Source organism: Mesocricetus auratus, unplaced genomic scaffold, assembly GCF_017639785.1.
Source record: "Mesocricetus auratus isolate SY011 unplaced genomic scaffold, BCM_Maur_2.0 Super-Scaffold_100676, whole genome shotgun sequence".
In the NCBI taxonomy this organism is placed as follows: Eukaryota; Metazoa; Chordata; class Mammalia; order Rodentia; family Cricetidae; genus Mesocricetus; species Mesocricetus auratus.
In genome coordinates, this window is record NW_024429266.1 from 49,999,707 (window position 1) to 50,008,670 (window position 8,964).

The following is an 8,964-nucleotide window of genomic DNA, read 5'->3' on the forward strand; positions in this document are numbered from 1 at the left end:
CAGTTCTCCTCTCACTCCCTCAGGGACAGATCACTGGTGTGGTCCCCACACCTCCAGTGCCAACTCTACTGTGTTGCCCAGGTGAGATACAGGGCCCACTCTCTTAAGTGCAGCAGCCTCTGAGGGACAAGGCCAGCTTTCCCACTCCCAAGACCCAAGGGCCGGTTACCTGCCTGCCACAGATGCCAAGGGGGGAGGTCCTATGGGATTTCCTTATCTCTTATAAACCGAATTAAAAATATTGGAATTTTCTGAGTGCATGATGAGACTTCATTTAATAAGCACAGAAAATTCCCAAATTACTTTAATTGGTCACTTACTATTGAAAATAAACGATATACTTTTGATGCACAGATTTATGTCATATGAATAAAGAAACTTCAACTGTCTAGTGTACCACTCAACTCTCTGTATTCAGATCATTTCATGTGAAACAGTTACTGGTATGTTCGAAACATCTGTTTGTTTATTAATTTGTGTATTCTTTATGTTTATCTGTCATTTCTTTATTTCTCTTACTTAGGAGAAATACTTCTCAGTAATCTCATTTTTGGCATGCATATTTTATTTGATTATGTTATCTCTAATAATTTCCTAACCACTTGTTATTGAATCCACATTAGGCATTTTTGTATGTGAGTGTCATCCTGTATTGTTGTTGATATTTTATACTTTGATGGAATGTGGAAACTGTACTTACCTTTAAAGTCCATTTATATTTCCCACTTCCCATGTTGCAAATAAAGATTTATTTAGCATTTGCTGTTATTGAGCACAATTCTGAAATGTTAGAATTCACCACAAACATAATTTTGTGAGCAGAAAGGTCATCTATATATACCCCTCATTTAATTTTGTCTTAAAGTCTTAATTTCTATTTTTTTTGTTTCTGTAACAAATTCAGGTAGTTATTCTTTCCGAAGAATTCAGTGTTAGAGATAATCCCTCTTCATCCTCCTTTATCTGATAGTCTTCCTTAATGGCCTTATTGGAAAGACCAGCACCACAGAACCTAGAATTAAAGGCTGACTCCCATTTTCTTTCACCTCCCATGGCTTCCATGGTGGCAGATGCAAAGTCAATTTCTTTGGATCTTGATCCAGTGAGGCTGGTGACGATTTCTTTGTTGTTTTCCCCAGATGTCTTCTTTAGGCAGTTTCAATACAAGCATTTGCATGAACTTCATGGGACTTGTCCTGTTTGAGTTTATTCAATTCATAAATATGCATACTCACGCCTCATGCCAAACTTTTTCATTTTCCTTCACAATAAAACATCGTATTTGGATCTTGAACAGTTTACTTTTCTTCTAAGCATCATTGGAGTACTGTTCAGTTTCATGATGCTCCTTTGGATGTCTTACTCAAGAGACAATTTTATCAATATTTGATTTCAGTCATTTCCTGTAGTCTCAGAAGAACAATCTGCAGTCCAAAAGAGAAAAAAGTGGTATAAAGCCTTCTCTCTTCTTATATTGTATATTAAATATATAATGTCCAAGAATTCCAGTTGTATTTAGCAAATGTATACCTGTACATACTTTGCCAATATTAGGAAACGAGAAAGCCTAATTTGTTTTGTAACTTTATAAGATTTAATTTCTTGTCTATAAATGTGTGTTTCTACAAACTGATGAAGATCAGGAATATATAGAGAAATAATAATCCAGTTTCTTGAAAACAGAGCAATCTTGCCTGTCTACCTTGGCCTCTGTATGTTAGAAGCTGTTAAATACATTTACTACCATTGGAAGGCTTCAGAGCATACATGCTTTCTCTACTTCAGTAAGTTCTCTAGGTGAGAAGAAAGGAAGAACTTGTAACTCTCAGGTATATGATTGAAATATCTTCAAGTAGTCATTTCTGCAGCCATAAATCACTAAAGACTTGTTTATCACTGTATTTTCACTGATTCGCTTTAAGCCTGTACTTTGATTTGATCTCTCAAACATCAAACATTGTGTTCTTAGACTCAACAGGGAAATGTGGGCCTCCTCCACCTATTGACAATGGAGACATAACCTCCTTCCCATTACCAGTATACGAACCATCATCTTCAGTTGATTATCAGTGCCAGTCCTTGTACCAACTGCAGGGCAACAAGACAATAACATGTATAGATGGAGAGTGGTCTGAACCACCAAAATGTTTACGTAAGTACCTCATTCTCATAGGCCATAGGAGATTCTGTTTCATGATACAGATATTTTACTGTTAATAATAGAACATTCACAGATTAAAAGCACTCTTTTGCTTACTGCTTGATTTTCAAATATCAAAGTGCAAGTAAAGTAAGATTATTATTTTAATTTTTGTATAATAGAGTAGACAAACAAAATTATGCATGATCTTTTTATTATTGAGTTTTTACTTACATGTATTGATGTCCATAAAACTTGGTGCCAGCATGATATTTCCACACATGTTGTCTAAGTCAGTGCTCAATTGCTGTGAAGACTTGCGAGCGACAGTGGCAACTCTTACAAAATGAAGCATTTAATTAAGGATTGTTTATAGCTTCACAGGTAAAGACTGTTATAATCATGGGGGAAGCATGGTGGCACACAGGCAGACAGGATGGCAGGGAAATATCTGAGAGTTATAGATCTGGCTCTGAAAATAGAGGAGGCTGAAGACACTGGGACTCACTTGGGCTTTTGAAACCTTGAAGCCTATGCCCAGAGACACACTTCTAACAACGGCACACCTAGTCCAACAAGGCCACAGCCCCAATCATTTTCAAGGAATAACATTTCTTCATGAATAAGCAATATATGAAACTATGGGATCTGTCTTACTTAGGGTTTCTATTGGCTCAACTAAATATCATGACCAAAAACAAATTGGGAGAAAAGCATCTATTTGGCTTACATTTCCATACTGCTGCTTACAATCAAAGCTAGTCAGGACAGGAACTCAAACAGGACAGGATCCTGGAAGTAGGAACTGATGGAGAGACCATTAAAGGGTGCTGCTTACTTGCTTGGTTTCATGGTGTGCTAAGCCTGCTTTCTTTTAGAACCCAGGACTGCCAGCCTAGAGATGGCACCACCTACCCTTAGCTGGCCCCTCCCCCATTGATCACTAATTGAGAAAATGACTTACAGCTGGATCTCATGGAGTCATTGCCTCAGCTGAGGCTCCTTCTCTAATGACTCCAGCTTGTGTCAAGTGTCAAGTTGACATTCAAACCAGACAGTACAGAGGCCATTCTTATTCAAATCACCACACCTGCATACACCTCAAAATCATTAAATCCAATCTCCTTATATAATCTATCCTTTTCTGAGATAAATCATCTAACTTGTATTAATCACTGTCAGCATTCAAGAGAATGTTAGTTTTTCTTTCCACTATGTGAGAAAGAACAGCAGGGACTTTTTCCCTGTGTTTGGTGCATTTATCCTAATGTTCTTCAATGCCTTTTTCTCATTAAATAATACAAAAATCTATAATGTCTGAAAATATTTCATACATAATCATACCACATTGTCTTTACAAATTCTTCCCTTGATGGGCACCCAGACTGTTTTTCCATCTTAGCTACTTGACATACCAATAAAAGTATACATGCAGGTTCAATAGGTTGTTTTCATTTCCTCTTGGTACCTATCAACAGAGGGATACAGCGATAGTATATGGAAGATCTAGTTTAGATATTTTTTATGAAATCTGAATCTTGTTCTCTATAGTAACTGACAAACTCACATTCCCATCAACAGCTTTCAAGTTCCTTTTCCATTACACACTCATCAGGATTTGCAATTTTTAAGGCTTTTTTCTGTAATGCCATACAAAGGTGATAAAGTATCTCATTGAAGCTATGTTTGGCAGTAAAATGATAGTTAATGATATTAAGAAACTTATTCCCCCGACTAGCATATATATTTATGCTTTTGATAAGTGTCTGTTCATATTACCCAGTTTTGGGTTGCTTATTTTTTAAAAGTATTTTCAATTCTATATTTACTCTAGACATATGAAATCCTTTATAAAACATAGGTAAAGCTATTGCAATAACTGAAAATAATTTTCCCAAGTCTACAGCTGTAACTCCTTAATTGTATTAATTATGTTCTCTGCTATATACAAGTATTTCATTGTGATATACTCCATTGCTAAATGTTTGCTTTTGTATCTTATGTTTTGGGATTCCAGCCAAAAATCAGTGTCCAAAACCAGTGAAGTATTACCAGTTTTTTTCCCTTACAAGTTCAGTGTTTCAGTTCTCACATTTATGTCTTTGATCCACTTTGAATTGATTATTGGAAAAAGTGATAGACAGGAGTCAAATTTAACCATGTCCATTTGATATTAGTTATCTTTTTACCCCTTATTGAATATGCTGTCAGTTCTCTGACATACGTTTTGGAAACTAGTATTATCTATGAACTATACATATATACATCAACTTTTCAAAGCTCTTTTCCCATTCATTGGACTGTTCATCCCAATGTCACGGTTACTGTGGGTCTCCTCTTGTATGTGAAATAAAGTATAATGATATCTGCTGCTTCATTCTTGCTGCTCAAGTTCCAGTTCTTTAATTATTCTATTGTACTTCCATCCAAATTGTAGACCCCCCCATTTGTGTCATTATCCCACCCATAGCCCCAAATATCCAACGTGCACAGGGCAGTCTTATCTCCCCTCAAGAAGTCATACAAAGTCCTTGAAAACTAAAAAAGTATATCTTATAGTGGTACATTATGCATAAAAAGATGATGGAGAAAATAATTAGTAATAAACAACAAAATAAGTAAGCATTCTTCTTAACTTATCTCCAATGCATATTCATTAATTCAGGCATTTGGAAGAGTTTGCTGTTCAAAAATTTTGTTTTGTGTGTTCTACAGCAAATATGAAAACTATTCAAGCATGCTAAAACAACTTTTAAGAGACCTTTTGCACATGTATTTGACTCTACCCAATACTTATTTTTATATCTTCTGTTCTAGTGGGAATTATAAGTACTTAATATTTGATATTGGTAGCAATATTTCATTTTTGAATGTTGCTCTTTCTAGAGCATTTTATTGAGCTGGCTATGTTAGATATATATTCATTCCACTTTTACACTTTAAGAATTTATTTTTGGTTGGTTTGTTGGTTGGTTAAATCCAATAATACATCTCAATGAATTTCTAAAGAGCTGGAATTGCCATTTGGAGTGGTCAGGATTTTGCTCCTAGTGACATTTTCAGACTCATTTTTATTTAACATTCACAGCTGTTAGTTTCCAATTTTTAGGTCTAAATCTATTTCAAACTGTATCTTGTCCACAGATCTTTTTTATTTATAGTCTGCATTGTCTTTTTTTACTTCTTTAATTATTTTTCTATGTTCCCTCAGAACTAATTATGTTTTAAAATGATTTTAAAAAATTCAACTGACCTTTATTCATGACAGTACATTTAGAGTCTGTTATGGGAGGAGTACTAGAACTTTGAATGAGTATTGTTGCCTTCATTTTTTTCATATTTCCTGTGTTGGTTTGTGTGTGTGTGTGTGTTTGTGTGCTTCTGCTGGATTGACTTTTTCTACACTATATTTATGGAGACTTTCTTTTTATTTTGTTATAAATTTATTTAAATTAGAAAAAATCTTTTTTTACATATCACTCCCAGTTCCCTATCCTTTCCATCCTCCTGTGCTCCCCACTGACCCCCCTATCCCATCCCCATCCACTCCCCAGGGAGGGTGAGGCCTTTCATAAAGGATCATCAAAAGCTGTCAAGTCATTTGGGGCAGAGCCTAGGCCCTTCCCTGTGTATCCAGGCTAAGAGTGTGTCTTTCCCTGTAAAATATGCTCCCAAAGTCCTTTCGTGCACTAGGGATACATCCTTGTTCCACTTCCAAAAGTCCCATAGACTGGCCAGTGTTCCTAGCTGACACCCACATTCAGGGGGACTGGTTTGGTCCTATGTTGGTTCCACATCTGCCAGACTGGGATCTATGAATTCCCACTTGCTCAGGTCAGCTGTTTCTGTGTGTTTTCCAAGCAAGGTCTTGACTCCTTTGTTTATCACTCCTCCCTCTCTAAACCTGAATTCCAGGAATTTTGCTCAGTGCTTAGATGTGGATTTCTGTTTCTGCTCCCATAAGCTGTAATAAGCATTTTTCCCACCAGTCTGCTCTTAGAGCTGCGTCAGCCCCAAATGAACACGCAAGACTAATATAACTATGAAATTGTTGGCCAATGACTAGGGTTTCTTATTAGCTACCTCAGTCTTAACTATTAACCCCATTTCTATTAATCTAAGTCTTCCCTGTGGTCTTGTCTGACCGGAGAAAGGTCCAGGTACCTATTACTCCTCTGGTATCCTATATGTTGACTGCTCAACATGTCCACAGAGAAGAGAAGAGAAGAGAAGAGAAGAGAAGAGAAGGGAAGGGAAGGGAAGGGAAGGGAAGGGAAGGGAAGGGAAGGGAAGGGAAGGGAAGGGAAGAGAGAAATTTCCTGTTTGTCCCTGCTTGTATTCTGATTCTGCCCAGCTATGTCACTTCCTGGGTCACATGACAACTCCTCTCTGCCTACACTTCCCAGAATCATCCTTGTCTCCTAGTCCTACCTATCATCCTGCCTGACCAATTAGTGTTTTGTTAATCAACCTATAAGACAATTATATACACCGAATAACATTCCTCATCAATCAGCTACTATATGAAGGCTCTAGGATGGCATTTAAAGTAGTCATAATTCTCATTATAGGGGAAGAGCATTTAAGGTAGCCTCTCCATTATTGCTTAGATTCCTAGTTGGGATTATCCTTGTAGATCTCTACATAATTCTCTAGTGCCAGATTTGTCTTTAAACCTATAGTGGCTCCTTTTATTGATGTGTCTTATGGAGACTTTCTAAGAGGAAGTTCTCTACTGGGGATGCATCTTGGACAACAATTCTGGAGTTAATTCCATGTAGAACCTAGGGGTTATTTGTCTATAATTAACACCTTTGGACACAACTTGAACCATGGTTTCTGTGAATTATGCTTAAATGAGGACACTTATCAGCTCAGGTGTATGGTAGACATCATAAGGTACAGAGTGAGTGTTGTGCCAAGATTCCTACAGTGGCTGTGGTAGCTGATAGAAGATGCAGTCTTTCTCAGTAACTGGTTGGTAAATCTGCTACTCTCAAGGACTGTTGTTCCTGGAACCCATCTCAGAGAGAGGTCAGTAGGATTCTTCTCTGACTAAACGATGGCATGAGACCAGATCCTGCAATGGGAGATGTGGTTATGGAAATTTGGCACCCACTCTGTATCAGTTAGTTCTAGCCTTTACAGAACTGAATGAACACATGAGTTGTGAAACAGGATGTCACCACTAAATTAATTGGTTGCAGACAGCATGAATTGGATATTATGTCCTCTTGTTTTTTTAGCAATGTAAAGAAGTCCAGGGGCCAGAGTAGTGGTTGCAGAAGCTGTTTTCCAGCAGGATTGTCACTTATCAAGTGTGGTATTTTGATAGACTTATTTCTAAAACTATGAAAATCAAATTCATAATAAGTAAACACTATTCATAGTTACAAATCTGTGGGTAAATGATGGACATTTTGAAGGTAGTTATGATTTGGCTTACTAATTCCATTATTTTTAAGTATATGCATCTCACTGAATATCAGTTCTGAATATCATATACATGTCAAGGTTCAAATTCTTAACCTTTTTCCAATACCTAAATTTATGATTTATTAAAGATGCCCGAGGTTTCAGAAAGCAAAGTCAGGCACAAGCTATAGAGGTTAGGCAATGGTGATACACTCCTTTAATCCAGCAGCCATTGAGCTAGGAAGTGGTGGGACATACCTTTAATCTCAGGTCTCAATATTTAAGAGGTAGACAAATCTCTGTGAGTCCAAGACCACCCAAATTTACACAGAATGATCCAGTCATAAAGAGAAACAGCTCACACAAAAATGATCTCAGCACCTGGGACCACACGCCTTTAATCCCAGAACTAGAAGGGTATAAAAGATAGGAACAGGGTCTTCAGTAGTCAGTATCAGGCATTCATTCACCAGTCACATTTAGGATAAAAAGATGTTAAAGTCTCAGGATTCTCCAGACAGGCTGAGGAGAGGCTATAGTCTGAGATTTGCTGGAGCCAGGCTTGCCCTTCATTCTGAGGTAGAGTAAGAGCTAGTGACCAACTGCTTTGCTTTTGTGATCTTCAGCTTGAAGCTTGAGCCCCAATATCTGTCTCTGGGTCCTTTTATGTATTGTGCTATAAAAATCAATGCAAACAGCCATAAATGTCCTGAAATCTAAGTATCTTCTTTCATGATATCAGTAATCCTTGTTGAAATCTAATTATCACATCAAAAACATTATTTTGTCACCAGTTGCTATTCAATATGATGAACTAATTCTATGTGCTGGTTTAATATAGGTTTTTATAAACTTTGAGGAATAATGCTTGAAAGCTGAATTGCTGTAGGTTTATATATTAATCACCTTTTGGTAATTTTTCTTTCAGATGCATGTGTAATATCAGAGGAGATCATGAAGAAACATAATATAATTTTAAGGTGGATAGAAAGCCAAAAGCTTTATCTCCAATCAGGGGCCAATGTTGAATTTACATGTAAATCTGGATATAAAAAGGCAAATCCATCACCTCCATTCCGTACAATGTGCATTGATGGTCACATCGATTATCCCAGCTGCTTAAAAATACATATTAGTTCAAAAGATGAATAGACGTTTGTTTAGAAATATGCATTGCATATTACTAATACAATTTCAATTTATCTTTGAAGTATTGTTTAATTCATTTCTTCTCACAAGTATAAGCTTGCATTGATATTTTGTGATTAATTTGGAGCCTGAGAAACCACTGCCACAAATGCAAAAACAGTGCATTCAAAACTCCTAAAGGAGAATGTGTGATGTCCTAGAACAATAAAAAATGGCAAGAAATCGGACAAAATTACTTCATTGTCTGTGTCTACCCACCA

At 36.8% G+C, this 8,964-nt stretch overlaps 1 protein-coding gene across 1 annotated transcript in view; it reads left to right on the plus strand.

The window, feature by feature from the left end:
- The window catches only part of LOC110341506 (complement factor H), a 39,436-nt gene extending 30,729 nt beyond the window's left edge, over positions 1–8,707 (plus strand). Inside the window, 2 exon segments of the mRNA XM_040737037.1 lie at positions 1,970–2,152; positions 8,484–8,707. Coding sequence (XP_040592971.1) covers positions 1,970–2,152; positions 8,484–8,707 — 407 coding nt within the window.
- The last annotated feature ends 257 nt before the right edge of the window (positions 8,708–8,964 follow it).